The sequence below is a fragment of the Narcine bancroftii genome, chromosome 12 (assembly GCF_036971445.1).
Source record: "Narcine bancroftii isolate sNarBan1 chromosome 12, sNarBan1.hap1, whole genome shotgun sequence".
Lineage (NCBI taxonomy): Eukaryota > Metazoa > Chordata > Chondrichthyes > Torpediniformes > Narcinidae > Narcine > Narcine bancroftii.
In genome coordinates, this window is record NC_091480.1 from 14,390,786 (window position 1) to 14,413,556 (window position 22,771).

General features: G+C 36.5%; 1 protein-coding gene across 8 annotated transcripts in view; it reads right to left on the minus strand.

Annotated features, from left to right (window-relative positions):
• Window positions 1-1,884: 1,884 nt before the first annotated feature.
• The window catches only part of grin2aa (glutamate receptor, ionotropic, N-methyl D-aspartate 2A, a), a 242,703-nt gene continuing 221,816 nt past the window's right edge, over window positions 1,885-22,771 (minus strand). For 5 of the 8 annotated variants that reach the window (XM_069906920.1, XM_069906918.1, XM_069906916.1 and 2 more), the window contains one exon: window positions 1,885-8,331. In XM_069906920.1, the coding sequence (XP_069763021.1) occupies window positions 6,529-8,331 (1,803 nt within the window). In that variant the 3' untranslated portion in view covers window positions 1,885-6,528. Of the gene's footprint in view, window positions 8,332-11,679; window positions 11,871-22,109; window positions 22,483-22,771 lie in introns of those variants that run through there. The other 3 variants (XM_069906919.1, XR_011347558.1, XM_069906921.1) reach the window with 3 other exon arrangements.

A 22,771-nucleotide genomic window follows, 5' to 3' on the forward strand; every position in this document is an offset into this window, starting at 1 on the left:
AGGCAGACGTTATTGTGTAGAAAATACAACTGCCAGCTTGCATTATGTACGCTCCCATGAATTGCAGTCAGTAAATGAGCAAATAATCTGTTTGTTTTGCTATTGAATACAACAACTCTACTAATGCCTTAAAATCTCCCTCTTCAACTGTACTTCAGACCTTGCACCACTCCCCTGCAAGGCATATATCCAGATTTTCACTAACAGTGAATAGAGTTCCTTAATAAAACTGCTTTTGGCATGAATTGAGACCTCATTTCATTGAGACTCACCATTTCATGCAAAGCCTATAAGAGAATATGGAACCTTATTATTTTGATATGTGTGATGTTGATAATGTTAGAGACTGGAAGAGTATTGATACACATGTATTTCTGCATTCTTTAGGTCAATTTGTTTCTTAAAAGAGGTAAATCAATACGCGCTATTAATAGAGGTACATGCTTGTTTTCGGGCACAAAGCAACAATTGAACAACACAATCACAAGTTCCACCATCTAATGGCAATTTAGCAGCATTGGCTAAGCTTAGGAACACAATTAAATTAATCTTGACCACTAACCTCCAATACTTACTCCACCCTCCCCATTCTAGAATGGAAAGATCACATTTTTCTGAAATCACTCCTTGACAAAAAGATAAGTACACGAATAAGAGTTCTAGGCCCAATATGCTGACATAACGTGATGTATCTGTAACTGAATTAAGCCACTGAAGAATGAAAATCCTTGACCTGGGTTTTGCCTCAACCTCCTCAATATGTTATTGTCCTGTTTTTACTCAACTTTCACACTGAACCAGAGCGTTGGAAATACAGCAACTGAGTGGTTTCCTCAGGAGGAATGGACCTCCTCAAAGATCCAAAATGGCTGACATATTGAGATCGTTTCTCCTGGAAACTGAGCAAAATGCAAACGCATGAGAGGCAGGTTATTCAACACCATTCATTGTTCAACAACAGCCTTTCCACAGTTTGGCATCTTGACAACACTAACTTAAAACCTTTGTGGATTGATACAAGACCAAAAAAAGGAAGGCAATGAATGTCTCAAATTTCCTGATGATCAAAACTCATTATTGAATAAAAGAGTCAGTTATGCCATTTCTCAATCAAGACAATGTGAGCATCAGAAAAGATAGGTTTAAGGTGAATGGGTTTTGAGCCACAACAGAAATTATAGATCTTTCCTAAATGATTTTATTGTAAGCCGTTTTTTAACCTTGAGTCCAAAAATACTTTGAAAAATACTTGATTGGCAAATGCAGTAATTTTCCTTACAGGTAACAAATGAGAATCAAAGTATTACTTCTATAGAAAAGAAAGGATTTACCCTGTAGCTTTGGCAACTTCAAGATATTCCAAGACATTTTATTATTTTTTTAAAATTTAGACATACAGTACGATAAGAGGCCATTTCGGCCCACGAGTCCATGCCACCCAATTAGCCTACATCCCCCAGTACGTTTGGAACGGTGGGAGGAAACTGGAGACCCCGGGGGAGGGGGGAAACCCACGCAGGCACAGGGAGAATGTACAATCAGATAGCGCGGGATTTGAACCCTGGCGCTGAGCTAACCACTGTGGTAACTGTTGTAACAAATGAAGCTATCGATTTACACTCAACAAGTTCCCACAATCATAATCTTGAAATCTGAGATTTCTTACTATGTGATGCATAATGTTGTGTGGAAATCGAAGTGACTTACGTAGCATAAGATCTACATAAATGCCTGGCCCACAATTAGCTGACGATATGGATGACGATTAAACTGCTGAGCTTTATTCTTCGTGTAGAATCCATTTAAACGTCCAATGCAGAGACTAATTACAGGAGACAGGTAACGCAGAAAAGTTCATTTAAAATAACCACAGTATTAAAGAAATTTAAGTGATTATAGTTTTAATTTTGATATAAAGTGGCAGAAATAGTCTTCCTTAGAAAAATGGTACTTTTACTTATTTACATTTATACATCAGATTTTCTGGCACATTTGACAACCTATTTACATCAAATGCTGTTGCGGTAAACACTTTGAACATTCTAAATCCATTCCAATTGTAATTTCTACACATCGACAATGGGAAAACACATATTACAGTTTTAATGACAGCCTTGGCAAATATTACAGTCAGAGTTCATATAAAGATCAAAACAAATGTAAATACAGACTTTGATAGCAGATATGTTTGAAATCTTAACGGTCACAAAGTAATTATTAGTATTTTCTCATCTAATGAAGAAATAAGCAGGAAACAAATTACTTTAGTACCAATAATTAAACAGAATATTATTGTGAATATTTTGCAAGGCAAAATGTGTTTTCAATGCTTTCCCATCCAAGTTGCACATCAATGTAAATTGGATAAGCATGACATATATTTTGGGGTTGAGGACAACATGCACACAGTCAAAGAACATTTCAGATCCAAACATTTGGTTACTAGCTTGAATTCGCTCTGTCTAGCAAAATATATATCTTATAATTATTTATGCTTAGTCCTTGCCAAATAATCTTACTGATTTTATTTTTGTTTAACTCCACCACTGATGCAATATGAAGCAATGGCATGACAGCAACCACATCAAACCAACTCTATTTGTAGAAGATACTGCAATTGATTTTAAAAGAAATTCGAGAGGGCACATTTGGAACATAAAACAGTGACACACGAAACAAAAATGTATCTGGACATATAAAATGCTGTTTTGGACAGCCTAATTTCCTGGACTGAGAAATCCAGTTTCGTACACCAGGAACTGAGTGCCAGTCATCATGGTACCTGAATTAAATGCACTGCGTGTTTGGGCACCAATGAAATTTCCACAATATCATGTTACTCCTCTCACCTTAGAAATCATTATATGCTAAGGAAAGCAAGAAGCTATGAAAACTAATAATAAAGGCAATTAATATTCTTCTGTTAAAAATATATTTTGCAATTTACTGTCGACATTGATGGGATGAGAAACTACTAACTGGTTTGTACAGTGGAATTGTATGTTAACTTGCTACACTCATAACTGCACTAAATACCAATTGTTGGCTTTATCTAGTTGGTTATGTAAATGAAGGTTTATAATTTTTTGTAACTATTTTTCGTATTCATTTCAATAATTACAATTATATAAAAATCAAATACTGCAATTTACAGCTGAAATATTATTTATGTCTCTATATAAAAAGTGTTCAGATGGTAAAATAATCAGGCTTTTCTTAATCTTGCACTATAATCAATTTAGGTTCATTGTGGTACAAGGTCACATACTTCTAGAGTAATTTGGCTACTGTTCAAGATACTCTTAAGTAGTGTAAGTTGTCTGTTCTACACTTGGCCATTCTCTGTTGCCCAAGAATACCATTAAAAAGGAAAAAAGAATCATTCCATTATCATTATTTTAAGAGGTTTGGATATGGCAAAATAATATTGAAGGGGGATAAATTACTTTGAAAGGTTATTTTAGTGGGAGAGGTTCCATGGGAATGTCAAAAAAATACTGATTGTAAAATTAGACTGTTAATTACATAAGTTAAAAATGACATGATTTCAGAACAGTTGGAAGTGTTCCTTTCGTTCCCAAGACAGTATCAAATCATACTCTGTATATGCCTGCAGCCTGCTTGTTCAAAAGGATTGCTTGCTGCAGTTTCCAATATTGGCTCAGTTGCCAGGAAGTTTGGAATATTAGGATGGAGGAGATATTTTTAGATTTAATTTTTTTTTTTCAAATTTAGAGAGACATCACAGTGATAGGCCCTTCTGGCCCATGAGTCCATGTCACCCAAATACAACCATCAACCTTTAACAATTAACAATCCCCATGCGCTTTTGGAGGAAACCCACGCAGACACAGGGAGATCTCACAAACTCTGCGCGGACAGCGCCGAATTCTAACCCGAATCGCTGGTACCGTTATAGTGTGGTGCTAGCCGCCACGCTAATTGTGGGAGTTCACTATTTGGTTTTTAACAGAAATTATATTATTGCTTGAAATCATATTGTGATGAGTGGGAAGCAGGTATTCCATGGAAAAAAACCTTGAACGCAATGTTGGAATTGCATTTTCCTCCCCCCTTCTTTTCCATATCCTTCTCACAGCTCTGGTGGAAGAGAAAACACAATTTAAATCTTTTATAGAGTTTCAAAATTCTATTGAAGTATTATTGAATATTCTTCCAGTGTAAACATGCAATCTGTTTTCTAGAGGAAGACTCTGCGTTCATTGGGCAATGAATTTCTCAGCAGTGGCCATTCAATGCGACTGCTCTATGGTTCCACAAAGAAGTAAGTGACGAAGATTAATTAATGGTCTTTTAAACTACATTGCAAAAGTAATCACTGACGTATTGTTGCTGAATTCCCACCAGCATTTTCAAGAATTGTAGAACAACATTTAATTGTTTTTGTAATTTGATATTTTATTTTCTGTGCTGGCTTCAAGAAATTTCAATCTAATTTGTAATGACTTAATTTTGCTTCTAAGTTAAGACTTTCACATTTGGTACGTTTAACTGACATTTCCTGGATTTGCGGGCAGATTGGAAATTAATTCCCTGATACCATGCAGCCACATAGTATCTGTACCAGAGGCAAAGCTGATCAATTGGACTGCCACATTCCTGCATTCATAATGAGTGAGACACTGTTGTAAATTCACACAGAGATGCTGGAGGAGCTCAGCTGGTCTTGCATTGTCCATAGGAGGTAAAGATATCTTACCGAGGTTTCAGGTCTGAGCCCTTCAAGGTACAGGGTGCTTTGAAGAAGGGCTCAGTCCCAAAACGACAGTAAGATATCTTTACCTCCTATAAACTCTGAGATCGGCTGAGTTCCTCCAGCATTTCTGTATCTTTTACCCTACCTCTAATGAACATTTTATTGGGGTGTTCCTTTGATACAATTAGATACAGACCTCAGAGTAAAACATAGACTTCTGGAATGAAATGACAGCCAACTTTCTGAAATGTTGTTTATGCCAAAACCATCTTTCTTTAAGGAACGCTATTCACATGATATTGTGAAAAACATCATAAAATAAAACAAAGGTTCCTATTTAAGCCTGAAATAGAGCTTTTCAATGATCAAATTATTTTTCTAAATTCAGCATGTCACTGTCACAAGTCACAAGTTCCAGCCCTTTCAACGTAGAAAATGCCCAGAGTGTGCTGGTATTTATGGAAGTTTATAGTCAAAGTCATGGGCATATTTCACTTACCAAGCAGCAAAAATTCAGCACTGGTTAGAAATCTAGAGTTAACTGAAGATACTTACATGTACTATTTTTGTAATAATCATATGTACTTTTCAATAATGGTGACATTCTATGCCAAAGAGGCATATGCTACTCTTCTGTTTTCATATCAAAATAATCAGTTCAAGTTTACATGATAAATATACAATAGAATGAAAATACACTGCAAAGAGATGGACTATCAGATTAGTTCACAATTCATGTCTGGATGTCGATCAAATCGGGAAGAGTTAAAGAATTCAGTTGAAGTGAATCCCCAAGCTAACAGCATATAAATTACATTTTGCTCCTACCAGGACTTACTAAAATCTCTAATGTTCAGAAGTGCAAAATCCCTGAACGTTCATGCCATGCATTTTATTAGCAAATTTCTGTTGCTCCCCAGTGGTTAATGTTTTCATCTCATTATTGGACCGCCGGTCCATGATTTTTTTTCAGGTGAATGAACTTGAGAAAGCAACAAAGGCTCGAACAAATTACCAGAAGGAATAATGGAAAACAAAGCTCAAAATATTACAACTGTAGTACTGAAACTCGGTGTGATCCCTTCTATAGTGTGGTACAAATATTAGGCTTAACATTGGAATCCTCATAGTGCCCTGTCTGACTGATGTTCACGACAAGGTATCCCAGGGATAAGGTCGCCAAATTGAGGAGGTTAGCCACACAGTCTAAGCTATATACTCAGGATTGTTGAAAGAAAATGATTATGGCTCTTTCAGAGGACCCATTTGTTCTCAGAATTTCCTAAAGTTGTGCCATTAGCTGCTTTAGCTCAGGGTTTCACTTTTGGAAACATTTCAGTAGTTCCAGAATTGGAGTACAGATAATAGCATAGTTGCCAACTCCCTACATTTACACAGTAATATTGAGCTTCTCATCTATTTCTTGCTTATTTTACATGACCAGTATTCTCCTAAGATTCAATGGCCTGCCTAGTGTGGTCTGTTAAAGATTAATGCGCCGTAAAAAGGGAGACAATATTTCCACTAGGTCATTTTATGCAGTCTTCATTTGCAGCAAAGCTAACCAGTTGGTATGATCATCAACATGTATCTCTTTTCTGTCGCTCCTTTGCCATCAGATAGTAGGAAAGGCCAGTCAGCCCTATCTATCAGAAAATAGGAGAAAGAAGACAATGTTAGCAATGACTATCTGGCAAAGCTGCCCCTTAATGTCTCCTAAGTTCCTACTTCAAAATGTTGGCAACTATGGACATCATTAGCTACAGCAAAATGAATAGCATTAACATGGAATTAGACAAACAAATGATGAGTCAAACATCCGATTCAATACTAGGCATTTTTTTGTAGACACGTCTATTGCTGGAAGAATTCAAAACCCTGGGAGCATAGTAAATACTATTCCTGCTTGATACATAAGGCATAATATGTTCTGAAATGTACACATCATTAGGAACACGTCCATCTCTCGAGCAGGATGATGTTGTCGACTTAACAGATGATCTAAAGTGAGTATCGTAGCATGCCTTTGATGCAGCAGACTGTTTATATATGTCAGAAGAACTTCGCCCATGGACCAGATGCTGATCTTCACGAAAGTTGTGCCAGAATGGATTCTCAGAGACATGATCTGGGTACAATGACTTGCTCCGCTTGCTTTCTTCCAGATTGTGGTCAAAAACTGAAACCTTCGTGTTAAAGAGTTTCTCTGGTTTAAAATTGAATACATGAGTGTAAGGGTCATCCTGAAACCTGTCCTTTTCTTTCAGGCTCACACTCCGGGCAGGTCTTCCAAGATCCACATCCTTCGGCTTTTCAAGGATATTGTCAAAGGAGTGCTGCCTGCTAATCCTCAGCCTATTCACTCTCTGCAAGTTAGACACCTCTGAAGGGGCCCAGTGATGGGCAAAGGATTCTTCAGGGCACATGGGGCTGACTGGCTCCTGTAGCATGTGATCTTCACTAATGTCATATAAATTTGCCGTGTGTACACAGGCATCGCACCTGTTGTACGGAGACCTGACCGTATAGTGTGTGGTATAGTTAGGCAGCTTGGAAAGGCAGCTTCTGCAGTGTGCAGTGGGTTGCTTATACCTATCACTGTATTCTACGGGAGAAATATTTTTCTCCTTCAAGCTGTAATGCTTATTGTACAGGCTGTATTTGCTTTCAGCATTAGTAAGGTTGCCTTCATTATGCTGAGGAGTCCTATTTAAGTGCAGAACTGCTTCCTGTTTTCTGTAATTCTCGTTCTGATCATAATACACAGGTGGGTAGTCCAAGTCTTCAGGAATTGCTGCATTTTCACGGTAATGTTGGTGATCTGAGTGATAATTGGACTCCCTGTCAGAATCAATGGTGTAGACTTTCTCGCGATGGTGTTGATGCCCCTCTTTCGATTTAAGATAAGAGAGCTCTATCTCACTGCAATCGCGAGGATATCTGGCCATCATGGATTTCTTTTTGAAGGCTTCCTTGTGTTTATGATGTTTTTGATTGTTATCAGGGTCCTTGTGGGAAGCAGTTCGGCTTGAGCAGTCCGACATGTCCGAATGGCCCACTTCTTCTGGCAGGTACCTCTGATTTTTAACCGCTTGCTTGGGCTCTACATTGACACTTTCTACCACTGATCCCTGATTCTGCCGCAAAGTTTCCACGGACTTTTTCCATAACTGCCGAGGCTTGGAGTTAAGTTTCGGGGTTTCTGAGCTTACGGTGACCTCCACAGTGTTGGGATTTGCTTCATTTAGAGTCAATGGGTGCTGCCCTTGGAGGATATAATTGTTGCGGTTGTCTTTCTGACGGCTTACATTGAATGTTAACATTTCATTGGTATTGTCATTGAAGCCCGTCTCCTTGGATTGATAGGGCCTGTTGTCAGTATACAAGAAGTTCCCCTTTTGATCAACCACGTCTAGTAGCAATGACCCTCTCGGAATGAAATTGGAAGTTCTTTTGGGAGAATTTGCTCTTGAAGTATTAAGGTTCGATATGTTGGCCATTGGTTTTGCTGTATTGAACAGCCTTAGAATATTTGTTTGAGGGCTGTTTAAATCCAGATTGGGAGATTTCTTCTTTTCTTCATTGGGGACACCATGTATACAGCTCCATATACCCTGTAAAACAAAAACAAAGCCTGAATTAGCATGCGATTGGGGGCTATTATGCAATACATTCAGCTAAATATTTGTGTTTTTTTCAGCAAACCCAACTACAATGACTAAAAGCCAAAGAATCTTACACCCATTTTCAGTGTTGAAAAAAAACACATCAACCATCTTACATTTTATATGTATAAATTGTAAACAATTACACCTCATTCTGTTAGGCACATTGGAATTAAAACATAGTTACTCCCCATTATCAACCAATAATTGAATAATAAAGTTTGGATGTGAACGGCACATTTTAAAATAATGATTGAGGACTTTTTCCTTTGACATCTCACTTGGGAAGGGAATCGTTTTTTTCAAGCTGTATGAGTTTCCACCAGAGGGAGCAGGGGAATTACAATGCAGAATCCAGCAAATTATCTGCATGGTACTGCTCTCTACCTCCCTTGAGTCAGATTTGGATATCTTGCACTCCAGACTCTAAGGATATGACCTGGGTAGTGACACATGTGCTTTGTGACACCTAAAACCAAGCTCAATGGTTTTCATCTTAGTTGTTCACTGCATGAAGTGAAAAACGTCTTCATACATCCTCTGAACTATATATATATAGGCGTCTCTCATATCATGGAGGAGTTGAACTCCTAGAAAACAGTCCTTACCATGATCTTCTCTAATCAAACCCATTTTCCCCGTTGAATCCCATGTTATAAGCAGAGATGAATTCCTATAAGATATTAAGCTATCTTATTAGTGATGACAAAGTGCCCCCTACCATTATTTAACAGCTGAGGCCAACGTGAGGATTAGGGAATGATAACGTGCGAAAGCAACAACAAATTTGGTCAATTTTCATTTTTAGTTACAACACTTTTAGTCACAATGGAGCAATAAAATGTGGATAGAGTTACTTCATCAATTAAATGTGACATCTAAAGCTTCCTCAGGCTGTTAGTTCCATGTGCGGTCCCTTTTAAACTTTCCCCTCGTTCATTAAACTGCATTCTTTAGTTTTAGACACCCCTGCCCAGGGACAAAAGATGATGACTATTCACCTTATTTATACGAGTGCACAAGGAGTTCAGAGGGTTAATGAATTAAGCTTGGCGATTTAGTGAAAGTGGAGTAAAGGCTGAGGTCTCATTTCAAGGAGACAAGCATAGTGTTTCAGAGAAATTGTTTCACAGATGAAGCATTCTGAGACGTTTGTTTGCATGCCCTCGGACTGAGAGGACATGGCAAAGGAGGGACTTGGCTGTGACTGCCAAGCTAATCAAGACGATGACGTGATATTCAAATCTTATTGCTCTGCAGTACTGAGTAACTAAAAATAAAAATTGACAAAATCTGTTGCTTTCTTTTACACTCTCTGTAAGTTTACTTATTTATTTTCCCCACATAAATTCCATTAGTGCAAATTTTATTCTATATCTCAGATTTTTGGGTAGTGTTTTGTGAATTCTGGAAGTATGAGTTTCTGTAACCTGAATAGCTGTTATATCATCTTCATGGTAAAGGAAACTGCCATCTTTGAACAATCTTTGTTTGTCAAAGATGAAAAAACATCCAATGATTTAATTAATCATTAAGAGTAAGTATGGATAACCTATGAGTACAGAATGAGGAAGAATTGTATTCCTTTGCTGTTTCACTTTATATTATAATCATATATTATAATAATCTGGGTAAGGGCAAGATTGCGACCACTTTAAATGTTCCCTATGCTATAGGGGCTCTGTGATTAGTAAGGTGGTAATGTGAGTGGAAAGAAAAAGTTTGAAAGTCTGCTTTAATCGTACCTAATTGACTCGTTATGTGCACGGTTTCATAACTCCCAAGGAAATGGGCCAATGGCAATTTATCTCAAGCAAAATATTTCAGTAACAATTGGGTCTAGAGCAGTGATTCTCAACCTTCCCTTCCCACTCACATCTCACCTTAAGTAATCTCTTATTAATCACAGGGATTACTTAAGGTGGTATGTGAATGGGAAAAAAATGTTTGAAAACTACTGGGCTAGAAGAACCAGGTCAGATTAACTTGACGAACATGGCCTTGGAATTGTCATACAGATACTGAGAGAAGTGATGTCACAATACCATTACTGGGAAAAGTGACATCATCGCACAGCTATTGCCACAGATGATATCATCCTTATAGGTATTGGGAAAAGACCCTGGCTGAGGATTTGAATAAGACTTACTCAGCCATTTAGCTCATCACCCTTAGTCATATTGAGGAATTTCAATACTGACAAACTTCTAGCCTTCAGAATAAACAGTTTAAGATATTAAAATAACAATAGAATTGGCAGTAACTTGCTATTATTAAAAGGCAGTCGGGATTCCAAGCTGCACTTGTAGCATCGCGAGCATTGAGGGAATCCATAACCTTCCATCTGACTGGTTATGAGGTTACAAACTCAAGATCTTTTCCAAAGGATCTATTATTTCAATTTGCTTCGTTTAATTTTAAGGCACTTGATTTTTGCTTCCTTTTGGAGCTATGATGCATGGAGAGCTAATATACTTCAAGCTGCTGATGTGCAATGATATTCATATTGCAGATTAACAGATGTGCAATTTTCCAAGTGATAATCAACAGTTGGGTGAGATATAATTGACTTGGCATGAATTATAAAAGCTACACGTAGTAAGATCTTCAGACAGCTTGCACGTTTGGTAGGTTTGACTTTCCATTCCCATACATCTCTTTCTCTTTGGCTTCGCTTCGTGGACGAAGATTTATGGAGGGGTAATGTCCACGTCAGCTGCAGGCTCGTTTGTGGCTGACAAGTCCGATGCGGGACAGGCAGACACGGTTGCAAGGGACAATTGGTGGGTTGGGGTTGGGTTTTTCCTCCTTTGTCTTTTGTCAGTGAGGTGGGCTCTGCGGTCTTCTTCAAAGGAGGTTGCTGCCCGCCGAACTGTGAGGCGCCAAGATGCACACTTTGAGGCGTTATCAGCCCACTGGCGGTGGTCAATGTGGCAGGCACCAAGAAATTTCTTTTGGCAGTCCTTGTACCATACATATTCTTGCCTTTAATTACCAGGTATGGCATTTACGCTCATATTGTCCAAACTTAACAAGTTCCAGTACGATATTACAAGTCATCACAAAGAATGTTATCTTATTTTATAATTCCAGCGTTAATCACATGCAGAGAGCTAGGAGGCAATGTAACACAAAACAAGGATCATATAAAATGGGGGAGCATAGGCGATACAAGTGGATTTGAAAATTATTATTGAGAATGAGAGGGCGAAATGCTACAGATTAACATTGATTTAAGTAGCAGGAATTTAAGTAATGAGGAGCAATTTAAATGAATTAACTTCTTTAGAAAAGCAGAGGAATTTAGGTGCAAATCTAACTGAAATTTACATGATTAGGAAAGGAAAAAAAACCCCAAACCTGAGTAACTTGTTGACCTCGGCAAATTGTTCATAAAAGAATGTTGAAAAATTATAACGGAGGGAACAAAGCAAAGACTTCTCGGAACCTTTTACACCAATGTCCCAGACGTCATTTCAGTTACGGATCTTTGAAAAGATAATAAAGTGGGCAGCAAAAGTAAATTTAAAACACACTTATGGAAATGTAATGACTTTGGTCTGCCCCTCGAAATGCATGCATTCAAGTGGAACGGTTTATTATATTCCTATGAAGACAATTGGGATACAGTGATTACAAATTATGATTGTCAAGGTAGGTTTTCGTGTGCATTCATGAACAGCGCCAAGGTAGTGGAAGGTAGTCTTCCGCATTAGAGTTTAGTTCATAATGTTTTCTTTTTAATGCGACTCTGGGCTTGGAGCGTTCTTGAATAATGCAAGGTGCAATATAAATCGGTATATTTCCCCTTCTTGCCGCAATATTATGCAACACAATCTCATCCTTCATCCCTTTGATGGATACTAATGAAATACAACTTCCTTGGAGAGGATTCAGCATAAATATCTCATATAATGGCTATTTCACTTTTTTGTAATAATGTTGCTGTCTCGTCTGTCAGGGTAAGTGCACACGAGACAAATAATTGGTTGATTAAACTTAAGTACAATAAGAAGATTAATGCAGGCTTATGATCCTGTACCAGGACTAACATCCTTCACCATTATATACTTTGCCAAAAGCAATAAAGATAATAATCTTCCCTCTTCTATGAATCATTTGGCTCTGTCTCTGGTATTCTGAAAGATAAGAATTCCATCCTTGCCTATAATGCTGCATTTAATGTTTTGCTAACTCCATGGTACATGCAAAATGTGGGAAAACAAGTCGAGTATGACTCCTAATCATGTTGCTGTGGCTTTTTTTTTGTCTCTGGCTGGCTTTTAGCTTCCAGAGTTACAGTTTGGCTTTAAAGCTTTGCACCACAGCCATGCTCAGCAAAACCTGTTTAGGCACCTCCATGCAGACTTCGCATCTCCTAAACACAGAATATTTAAGATTCGTCTGCAGCAAAATGCTGAACTTGTAAATCTTGTACAACTCTAATAGATCATTCTTATATAATATTGATTAATAACCATTGCTGTTGTAAGTCTGTACCATTTTAAAGATTGCATCTTGTCACACACTGTTCTCTGTAATTGCAACCACGTTGAGATCGGAGAGTATGCATTTGTGGAAAAAGCAACCGTGAGAAATCCTGTGCATCTTTCTTATCTGAAGATGCTTGGATGAATTTCCATTCATTTCCTAGTATTTAAAGAAATATGGAAGCAAATCCTCCTGACAAATTGATAGTTAATCATGTATTTTATTTTAAATATACTGCTGTTTTAATTTCTCAGTACAAACTGTTTTTCTTAAATGTATTCTGTAGATGTAAGGTCTTTTTCTCACGAGGAAAGAACTAACCTGCAGATAAAAATATTCAGATTACAGAGTGAGATATCGAACGTGCTCCTTTCCAGCATCAGGCTTGATGTATTTTTTAAAAAACTTATTCAAACTTCCAGATCACAAATGATCCTTCAAGAACTCAACAAGAGGAGTTTATATCTTTGCACAGCCAGGGTGATGGAGAGCTGCTGGCATGCTTCAAGCTCCTAATAAGTATCTCATTGATTTGGAGAATGGAAAATCTATTGATGTGTCCAAATCCAAAAGCCCTGCGGGCCAAGACATTGATCGGAAGGGCTGGGATGAAGCAATACTTAGCCCAAGAAGGTAAATATTTTGTTGCATTTGTCATTAATTTAGAGAGTTATAAACTTAAAAATCTACAACCAACTATTGCAAGAACCTTGCCAGATCTCTATCCAGTTTTCCCACATCCCTCCCAAGGTCTTGTTGTGCATTGCACAGAGGATGTTCCAGGGACATTAGTAGAATGTTTAACAGTTAAACTCCACATTAATATGTATTATATAAAAGAACTATATTCCCATAATGAAAAATGTAAAAGCTCTAAGGTACTTTTAATAGCCTCAAGATGCATAGCCAATGAGGTGCATGAATACCGGCAGCACATCTGTAATGTGAAATTCAAAGGATGTAAGCACATGTAAATGTTAGCATTGTTTTTTTAAAGCCCAAAATTATTTTATCATTTTTGCCAGCTAAACCTCTAAAGGAAATAAATGTTTGCTCTTTCATGAAACTGGAATTCACCATCATTATATTGCTCTCAAACTCACTTTGTGTTTTATATTCATAAATAGTGGAATAATAAGAGTCTGGCTGTCCATACACTTGACAATGTCTTTAGTATTGTTTTTATAGAGGTTTATAGATTTGATTCTCAGGACCAATAGCAACTAAATTGGAAGACAGAAAGATTTCAGACAGGACTAACATGATAGGACTATTAAAAGCAATAAAGTGTAATTTTTCACAAAAATGTAACTTATTTTCCCCTAGTGTTTTATTCTTCCTAAAACAACATACCCTTCCATTACTGACATTTTATATCCAACATGGAAAAAAAATAGCTTTGAGAAATTGATCTATTACTTTAATATGCTTCTTTGTGGCAATGGGCTGATATATCTGAATTCAAATGCTAATATAATGTGTGTGGAAAATAAAAAAATAATGTGACGTTGGGCGGTCTACGTCCTCATGTACGTGAATGCTTTCTTCAGAGAAAACTATGCCTGTAATGATTCAAATATTGTAAAAATTCCCTTTCAAGAAATGAGCATCCCATCATCAGCTTGTCTCTATTGAGGGAGATGTTTTTTTTTTAAATTTTTTATTTTTCACACCATAAACCACATTGACCATGATACATACATTTTCCTTTTCAAATATATACAGTCATTTGCTCCCCCCCTCCTCCCATCCCACCCTCCCCACCTCCCCCCCATCCATTTAAAGTACAAAATCTAAGATACATTAAACCAGTCAAACAATGTTGTCATTCAATAAAAATAAACAAGAAATTCCACTGAGTCAGTTCTTTTCATTTCCTTCTCCTTTCGTTAATTTAGGTGGTAAATGTCCCCGGTAGGTTTTCTCTATTGTGTTTCATGTATGGCTTCCATATTTGTTCAAATATTTCAATGTTATTTCTTAAACTATATGTTATTTTTTCTAATGGAATACATTTATTCATTTCTATATACCATTGTTGTATTCTCAAATTATCTTCCAATTTCCAGGTTGACATAATACATTTTTTTGCTACGGCTAGACTATCTTAACAAATCTTTTTTGTGCACCATCCAAATCAAGTCCAAATTCTTTGTTTTTTACGTTACTTAGGAGGACGATCTCTGGGTTTTTTGGTATATTGTTTTCTGTAATTTTATTTAATATCTGGTTTAGATCTTCCCAAAATTTTTCTACTTTCTCACATGTCCAGATTGCATGAATTGTTCCCATTTCTTTTTTACAACGAAAACATCTATCAGATATTGTTGGGTCCCATTTATTTAACTTTTGAGGTGTAATGTATAGCCTGTGTATCCAGTTATATTGTATCATACTTAACCTTGTATTTATTGTATTTCTCATCGTTCCAGAACATAACTTCTCCCATGTTTCCTTTTTTATCTTTATATTTAAATCTTTTTCCCATTTTTGTTTAGTTTTACCATTTGTTTCCTCATTCTCCTTTTCTTGCAGACAAATATACATATTTGTTATAAATCTTTTGATTATCATTGTATCTGTAATCACATATTCAAAGTTACTTCCCTCTGATAAACTCAGACTGCTTCCTAATTTGTCCTTCAAGTAGGATCTCAATTGGTAATATGCCAGCACTGTATCTTGAGTTATATTGTATTTATCTTTCATTTGTTCAAAGGATAATAATCTATTTCCTGAAAAACAATTTTCTATTCTTTTGATCCTTTTTTTTCCATTCTCTAAAGGAAAGGTTATCTATTGTGAAAGGGAGTAACTGATTTTGCGTCATTATTAGTTTTGGTAATTGTTAATTTGTTTTATTCCTTTCTACATGAATCTTCTTCCAAGTATTGAGCAGATGATGTAATACTGGAGAACTCCTACGTTGTACCAATTTTTCATCCCATTTATATATGTGTTCAGGTATCTTTTCCCCTATTTTATCTAGTTCTAATCTAGTCCAATCTGGCTTTTCCCTTGTTTGGTAAAAATCTGATAGGTATCTTAATTGTGCGGCTCTATAATAATTTTTAAAGTTTGGCAATTGTAAGTCTCCTTGTTTATACCATTCTGTTAATTTATCTAGTGCTATCCTCGGTTTACCCCCTTTCCATAAAAATTTCCTTATTATTTTCTTTAACTCCTTGAAGAATTTCTCTGTCAAGTGTATTGGCAATGCCTGAAATAGGTATAATATCCTTGGGAAAATGTTCATTTTAATACAGTTTATCCTTCCTATTAGTGTTAATGGTAAATCTTTCCAATGCTCTAAATCGCCCTGTAATTTTTTCATTAGTGGATAATAATTGAGTTTATATAGATGGCCGAGATTTTTGTTTATTTGTACACCTAGGTATCTTATTGCTTGCATTTGCCATCTGAATGGTGATTCCTTCTTAAATTTTGAGAAATCCGCATTATTCATTGGCATTGCTTCACTTTTATTTGCGTTAATCTTGTAACCCGACACTTCTCCATATTCCTTCAATTTCTTATATAATTCTTTTATTGATAGTTCTGGTTCTGTTAAGTATACTATAACATCATCCACAAATAAACTGATTTTATATTCCCTGTCTTTTATTTTTATCCCTTTTATATTATTTTCTGTTCTTATCAATTCTGCTAGTGGTTCTATAGCTAACAGAACAATAAGGGTGATAGTGGGCATCCCTGCCTTGTTGATCTGCTTAAGTTAAATTGCTTTGATATATATCCATTTACTGTCACTTTCGCCAATGGCCCCTTATATAATGCTTTAATCTAATTAATATACTTCTCTGGTAAACTGAATTTTTGCAATACTTTGAATAAATAATTCCATTCTACTCTGTCAAAGGCCTTCTCTGCGTCTTAAGCAACTGCTACTGTTGGCGCTTTACTCCCTTCTACTGCATGAATTAAGTTAATAAATTTACAAATATTGTCTGTTGTGCGTCTTTTTTTAATAAATCCAGTTTGGTCTAGATTTACCATTTTCGGTACATACTCTGCTAATCTGTTTGCTAATAGTTTAGCTATTATCTTATAATCTGTGTTAAGTAATGATATTGGTCTATATGACGCTGGTGCGAGTGGATCTTTCCCTTGCTTTGGCATTACTGTAATTATTGCTGTTTTACATGAATCTGGTAAGCTTTTTGTTTTGTCAATCTGGTTGATATCTTCCAGGAGGGGAGGAATTAATAAATCTTTAAATGTTTTATAGAATTCTATTGGGAATCCATCCTCTCCTGGTGTTTTATTATTTGGTAGTTTTTATATTATCTCTTGTATTTCTACTATTTCAAATGGTTCTGTTAATTTATTTTGTTCCTCTATTTGTAATTTTGGTAGTTCAATTTTAGTTAGAAATTCATCTATTTTGCCTTCTTTCCCTTCGTTTTCAGTTTGGTATAATTGTTCATAGAATTCTCTAAAGTTTTCATTGATCTCCGTTGGATTATATGTGATTTGTTTGTCTTTTTTCCTTGATGCCAATACCATTTTCTTATCTTGTTCTGTCTTAAGCTGCCATGCTAGAATTTTGTGCGTTTTTTCCCCTAGTTCATAATATTTCTGTTTTGTCTTCATTATATTCTTCTCCACCTTATATGTTTGTAGTGTTTCATATTTTATTGTTTTATCCGCCAATTCTCTTTTAGTTGTATCATCCTTCATTGCTAATTCTTTTTCTATATTTACTATTTCCCTTTCCAACTGCTCTGTTTCCTGATTATAGTCCTTCTTCATCTTGGTTACATACCTTATTATTTGCCCTCTAATGAACGCTTTCATTGCATCCCATCGTATAAACTTATCTTTCACTGATTCCGTATTTATTTCAAAGTACATTTTAATTTGTCTTTCAATGAATTCTCTAAAATCCTGCCTTTTAAGTAGCATGGAGTTTAATCTCCATTTGTACATTCTTGGAGGGATGTCCTCTAACTCTATTGTCAATATCAAGGGTGAATGGTCCGATGATAGTCTAGCTTTATATTCTGTTTTTCTTACTCTGTCTTGCATACGAGCTGATAACAGGAATAGGTCTATTCTTGAGTATGTTTTATGTCTACCCAAATAATATGAATATTCCTTTTCCTTTGGGTGTTGTTTCCTCAATATATCCAAAAGTTGCATTTCTTGCATCGATTTAATTATAAATTTGGTTACTTTGTTCTTTCTGTTAATTTTTTTCCCAGTTTTATCTATATTTGTATCCAAATTAAGATTGAAATCCCCTCCTATTAATATGTTCCCTTGCGTATCTGCTATCTTAAAAAAAATATCTTGCTTAAACTTTTGATCTTCTTCGTTAGGTGAATATACATTGAGTAGATTCCAAAACTCCGAATATATCTGACATTTTATCATTACATATCTCCCTGCTGGATCTATTATTTCCTCTTCTATTTTAATTGGCACATTTTTACTAATTAATATAGCTACTCCTCTTGCTTTTGAATTATACGACGCTGCTGTTATGTGTTCTACCCAATCTCTCTTTAATTTCTTGTGCTCCAATTCAGTTAAATGTGTTTCTTGCACAAATGCTTTACAAATTTTTTATTTTTTCAGTAAATTTAGCAGTTTCTTCCTTTTGATTTGGTTATGTATTCCGTTAATATTTAAAGTCATATAGTTCAACGTAGCCATTTCATACTTTGTTTATCTTCCCTTTCCGTTTCTCCATCATCACCTTTCCTTCTTATCCATTTCTGCTTTCTTGTTTTGAACACTTTATAAGACAACATTTCTAAAACATCAAACATTTTCCTTATTCTCCTATTTAAAACTTCTTTAACCCCATTCTCCCCTCCCCCTCCTGAGTTGCCCTTTATCCCTTGCCGGGCAACCACATCTCCCCTCTCCATTTGGATTTGCGAATTCACTCGCAAACGTCAACTGATTTTGCAGTGACCGTAATTCCTCCCCACCCAGCCCCCCCCCACCGGAAAAGATTTCCATTTTCATATGTAACAAAGATCACTCTTTTAATTCCCTCCTTATTCCCTTTCCTTCCCTTATTAATTCTTATCTATACTCTATATATTTCCTCTAAATACGGATACATTCATGTATACACACATATACATACACATCCATATATATATATATATAATATATATATATATATACATATAATATATATATATATATATATATATATATACATATAATATATATATATATATATACACATACATATAGTTCGTGGTCATTTTTACTCTCATTACATGTCTTCATCTCTCTGCTTGTTTTGTAGTTGTTCTGCAAATTTCCTTGCTTCCTCTGGATCCGAGAATAGTCTGTCTTGTTGCCCTGGAATAACTATTTTAGGTACCGCTGGGTACTTTAACATAAATTTATATCCTTTTTTCCATAAGATCGTTTTTGCTGTATTGAACTCCTTCCTCTTCTTCAGGAGTTCAAAACTTATGTCTGGATAGAAAAAAAAATTTTGACCTTTGTATTCCCGTAGCTTTTTGTCTTCTCTTATTTTCTTCATTGCTTTCTCCAATATATTTTCTCTTATTGCATATCTTAAAAATTTTACTAAAATGGATCTTGGTTTTTGCTGCGGTTGTGGTTTCGGGGCTAAAGTTCTATGTGCCCTCTCTAATTCCATTTCTTCCTGTAATTCTGGTCTTCCTAGGACCCTGGGGATCCGATCTTTTATAAATTCTCTCATATTCTTGCCTTCTTCATCTTCCTTAAGGCCCACTATCTTTATATTATTTATTCTATTATAGTTTTCCATTATATCTATCTTCTGAGCTAACAGCTCATGTGCCTCTTTAACTTTTTTATTAGATTCTTCTAATTTCTCTTTTAAGTCCTCTACTTCCATTTCTACAATTATTTCTCGTTCTTCCACATTTTCCACTCTTTTTCCTATCTCTGATGACCCTTTCTATTTTATTCATTTTTTCTTCTGCATTCTTAATTCTTCTTTTATCTCATTAAATTCTTGTAATTGCCATTCTTTCACTGATTCCATATATTCTTTAAAAAAAAGATATATCCATTGTCTTGCCTTTCTCTTCTTCTTCCATTTCTTTCTGTTCTTCTTCCTCTGGGTTGACCATCTATTGTTTCCTTGTTTTCTTTTTACCACCTTCTTTCTTGATGTCGTTATTGTCTGTGTTCTGCACCTGCTGCTGTGTTGCAGGTGTCTCTCTCAGCTGCGGAGATCGACTCCGCAGCTGATCCCCCCTCCCGTCAGTGTGTTTTTTTTCATGCGCATCTCGCATGTGCGGTCGCGCACTTTTACTCTGCTCTATGAGCCATTTTTGTAGTCCCGAGCCTGGGACTTCACTGACCTGAGGGAGCGGGCTTCTCTCTCCGCGGCAGACCTCCTCGGACAGGTAAGGCCTTCACCTTCTTCCGACGTTCTTTCTTCTTCTGTTCTTCACGTTGCTTTTGACTTTTCTCTCTTTGCTGCCATTTCTTCCCACCTTTACTTTCACTTTATTTTAATTTTCGTGTTTGTGCCTTTGCGTTTTCTCTGTTTTTTTTAAAACTTTTTCCGGAGAGGGCTGGAGTTCCCTGACCGGCCACTACTCCATCACGTGACTCACTCTGAGTGAGATAAGTTTAACCAACTCTTACCATTTACCTAGGAACCAAGTACTTATTTTCTCAGGAATAGCACTGTTCATTTTTGAGAGCATCCCTTACACCTTACTCATTATGCTTCAGACACTATACTTATTCGTGTCTAAACAACCCAAAATGATTTAGAAAGAAAAATACATATTGCAAGTTGGAGTTGCAAAAGACTTGCCTTTTCCTTCTGACCTAAGGTGGGACGTTTGTAATCAAGTTCCAACCAGCAAGCTTACCAAATCATCAAAACCCCAGATGGCCGCTGATTCACAGTGATTTTCAATTTGTGGCCTCAAAAAGACAAAGTCAACACTGACTCTCCAAAGCTAATGAAACACCTTGGTGTGGAAGCAGTCACTTCCTCAACAAATGGCTATCTGGCAGGAGGTGGAGTCCACATATTATCCTCTCCTTACCCCATATTTCCTCTCATGCACTGCTTTCCCAAACCAATTTATCCTTCATCCAAATCTTAACCTTTAATTAATTTCAGGCTCGGAAACTATCATCAACTTTGTTTCATTTCAGAAAGAAGTGCTAATTATTCACAAATATAAATAAAGTTTGATATGAAGCCTGCTAGCGTGGTTTCTTAAATTTCAAACCAACAACCAAATTTAAATTCCATAGCGAACACAATAGAAGCTCCCTACTGTTAAATTCAACCCCTCTAGCAGTGAAGTCCAATATTCAATTTGTTTTCTTGATCACCAGCTGCATCTGCAAACTAACCTATCCGATTCACGTACAAGCACTCCCAGGACTCTTTGCACAACACAACAGCATGCCGCAACTTAACAATGTGGAAATAGTGGTCCGATTTTCTATTTTTCCTTTCAAAATGGATAACCTTGCATTTTCCAGTATTGTACTCCATCGAGCAGATCCTCGCCCACTCACTTAACTCATTTGTATCACTGCAGACTCTCTATTACCTCAGCACAATTTGTTTGCCAGCTCAAATACCCAAATTGCACCTTACCTTTGATCTCCTGCAGAGATCCAGGAATGGGCAGCACAGGAAAGCAATTCTCATAAGCGTCAAAAATCTTTTGACTTTCTATGGAAGCTGCACGAAATTACATTTCTCTCTTACTTTTGTGCATTGGTACAAGATCCCAACACCTGCTGACTCTCGTGTTTTATAGCAGTTCTTCGGTGAGTGATTCACGGGTGCCACCCTTTCCACCCCAGTAAACCTAATACCCAGAACTCTTGGACTGCCCATGTTAATATTACCATCCAATTGGTTTCTCTCAATCCAGTCTAATGGATTTGACCTCACATCACTTCAAAAATTAACAGGGGCACTGAATGTAAAATTAAATACATTCAAAACTTGGGCATATTAGTTCAGAGTGGTTAAATTCCTGGACTTTTTTATGTCTCTGCCTCAGGGTGATTTGTCCACACAATGCTTGCCTACCATGGAAACTAAAAACATAACTAAGATTGAAGAAATGCCATAAGATGTGAGAGTGAAGCCAACACAACCCACTGAAATGACAAGGGGAGATTTCTGAACAACCAACTTTTCATGTAAACAGGATAAGAGTATTACTTAATCATAAAAAGACCATGCTTGTTATCATAAATTACTTCTTCATTATTGAGCATTTTGTTCCATAGAAAATGTTACAGAGATATATTTCAAATGCTCTTGTCTCCTTAACATTGTTTAATTTCTATTCAATACCTCACAGTTGCATCAGAGTGTTGTCAGTGGTGTGATCCGAGGTTTCTAATAGCCAAGCTGCAATTTTCTCTTTTCATTTCAACAGACTTGAATATGTTGAGTGGAAGTGGAAAAGCCTTGTCTCACCTTTGGTCTAGATGTGCCTTGAAAGACATGCTGGACTTCAGATGTCGCTATATCTAACCTGTGCTTCCCTACTAGACAGGGAGGGCTGGCCTCTAGGGTTGGATCCAATTTAACAAGGCTGCTATGCACATGCTCTTGAATGGAGGTGATTATCGCTAAGAATGAAAGGTTAGCTTTATTTTTTTTTAATTTTCTTTAATATTTATCTTTCTTAATGAATCATCAAGAAAATAATGCACTTTTAATCAAATGTATTGTCTTTATTTTAAACTAGCAGGCTATCTGGTGTTGCCTGGGAAATAAAATACTTAATTGTTGACTTGAGCACTGAATCAGGTGTATGGCTGCTGTTCTGTTTCTTGTTTGCCTGGAGGGCTGAGCATTGAGGCAGGCCTGGTGTTGCTGTTCTGTTTCCCCCTGCCTGCCCCTTGCCTGTCTGGAGGC